General features: G+C 46.2%; 1 protein-coding gene across 1 annotated transcript in view; it reads right to left on the bottom strand.

Annotated features, from left to right (window-relative positions):
• SERLADRAFT_471754 (uncharacterized protein) overlaps positions 1–519 on the bottom strand; it is a gene marked incomplete at both ends in the record, with an annotated part of 1,094 nt that extends 575 nt beyond the window's left edge. The window contains 3 exons of the mRNA XM_007320248.1: positions 12–46; positions 104–237; positions 290–519. Of these exons, the coding sequence (XP_007320310.1) occupies positions 12–46; positions 104–237; positions 290–454 (334 nt within the window). The remainder of the gene's footprint in view (positions 1–11; positions 47–103; positions 238–289) is intronic.
• Positions 520–1,595: the final 1,076 nt, after the last annotated feature.

The raw sequence follows: 1,595 nt of genomic DNA, 5'->3' as shown, positions 1-1,595 counted from the left end.
GCCTGACTTACCAGTTCCTTGTGGGGCAAGTTGTTCTTTCCAAGCCTGCATAATCGTGGGGTTGGGTTACATGGCAAGTCATGCGCAGCACGGCTCCACTTACTTCGTTACGAAAGCATCATTTATGGCCACAACATAGATGTTTTGAACGCCCTTTGCTTTGAATTTATCGTAAAGCTCGATATATTTTGGAACTTGAGAGCTGCAAGGGGGAGTAAATGCCCCAGGCACACCCACCTACAGAATGCTACATGAGCTGGCCTGAATGTCGTTTTACAGCAATCCATACAATGATGTTTTTCCCCTTGAGATCAAGTGCAAAGGAACGTTCGGGATCCTCTTCTTTGACTATCTTTGCTGGTATGGGGTCCCCTACTTCGATTTGAACAGTGCTGAGCAGCGAGGCAGCAGCTGAATGAGCAGCTTGAGCAGCTCCGGTTATAATTGAGGTCATGTCAAGATTATATGATAATTAAAACTAGAGATGGTGAAAGAGAGAGGGAGAGAGCTGCGTTTTCAATAGTACAACGAATTTGCGTAGGTGGGACATGACGTCACGTAGTTTGCAGCTGCGATGTTAGGGTTAGGGTCATATCATATACTACGAAACATATATACAACATTTTCCCAGCCTCCAGATTGTCTGCTCAGTCTGCGGTAATTATAATTCAGTAGTCTGACTACACCACGACATATGAATTGTAGAAGTTTTCCAGCCGATAGGCGGTTTCATGGTGTCGGTTTCACCGCTCACTTCAAGTTAGTTCTGCTAAATCTATTTCTGAAACTAACTGGATTCAGGATTTATGAAGCAGAATGGAAGAAATGCGAAGATAAATCCGTACCCTATTTTGCCCAACTTTTCAATCGCTGGTCGGAAAATTAATGCAGTATGTACTTTTTTCTTCCTCGCGGTTCTTACGCAGACTCTAGGTTCAGGTATGTCGACCGAGAACTTGAAAGTCCTCAGAGGTGCCCTCATACATCCTGAGTTTACGGACAAGTGGAGTATGTTCATCCTTTAACACCTCCTTCTGTCCTTTCGTACGTGGCCCTAAAATATTGTTGTTTCAGGAATGACTAGTGTCAGAAGCTAACGACTGTGCTTTACCCCACTTGTTTCAGGCTCTCTCTTCTGATTCGTGTTCCGGTCTCGAAAGCTCCACAAATGAGCTTTGAATGTAGTTTATAAAGCCCCTTTTGCAGCGGTGAACTGTCCTCATCGACACCACTCGTCGCACTAGTCCACCGCATCCTTCTTGCACACTATGTTCACTAAAGCTAGTATTTCATTCATTGTCGCGGCTACGCTGGTATCCGGCATGCCTGCTGTTATACCTACCCCCCCTATCGTTTCTGGCGGTCCTGGACCTGCTAGTATTCCAGGAAGCGCATCCATCATCCCTACCAGCTCGCTCGCACTTCCTAGCAGCATCTCTGTCAACAGCACCACCGTTTTCTCTACCTTAAGTATTACAAACAGCCTCCCTATTCCTTCCAACAGCAGCATCCCAATTTCCACCAGCACCATTCCCGCCCCTCCCATCAGCAGTATTCCTGTCTCTCTGAACAGCAGCCAGCCTGTTGTTCCTACT

The sequence above is a fragment of the Serpula lacrymans genome (assembly GCF_000218685.1).
Source record: "Serpula lacrymans var. lacrymans S7.9 unplaced genomic scaffold SERLAscaffold_9, whole genome shotgun sequence".
Taxonomy (NCBI): domain Eukaryota; kingdom Fungi; phylum Basidiomycota; class Agaricomycetes; order Boletales; family Serpulaceae; genus Serpula; species Serpula lacrymans.
The sequence above is the reverse complement of the archived record's forward strand: the minus strand, read 5'-3'. Positions and strand labels throughout refer to the sequence as shown.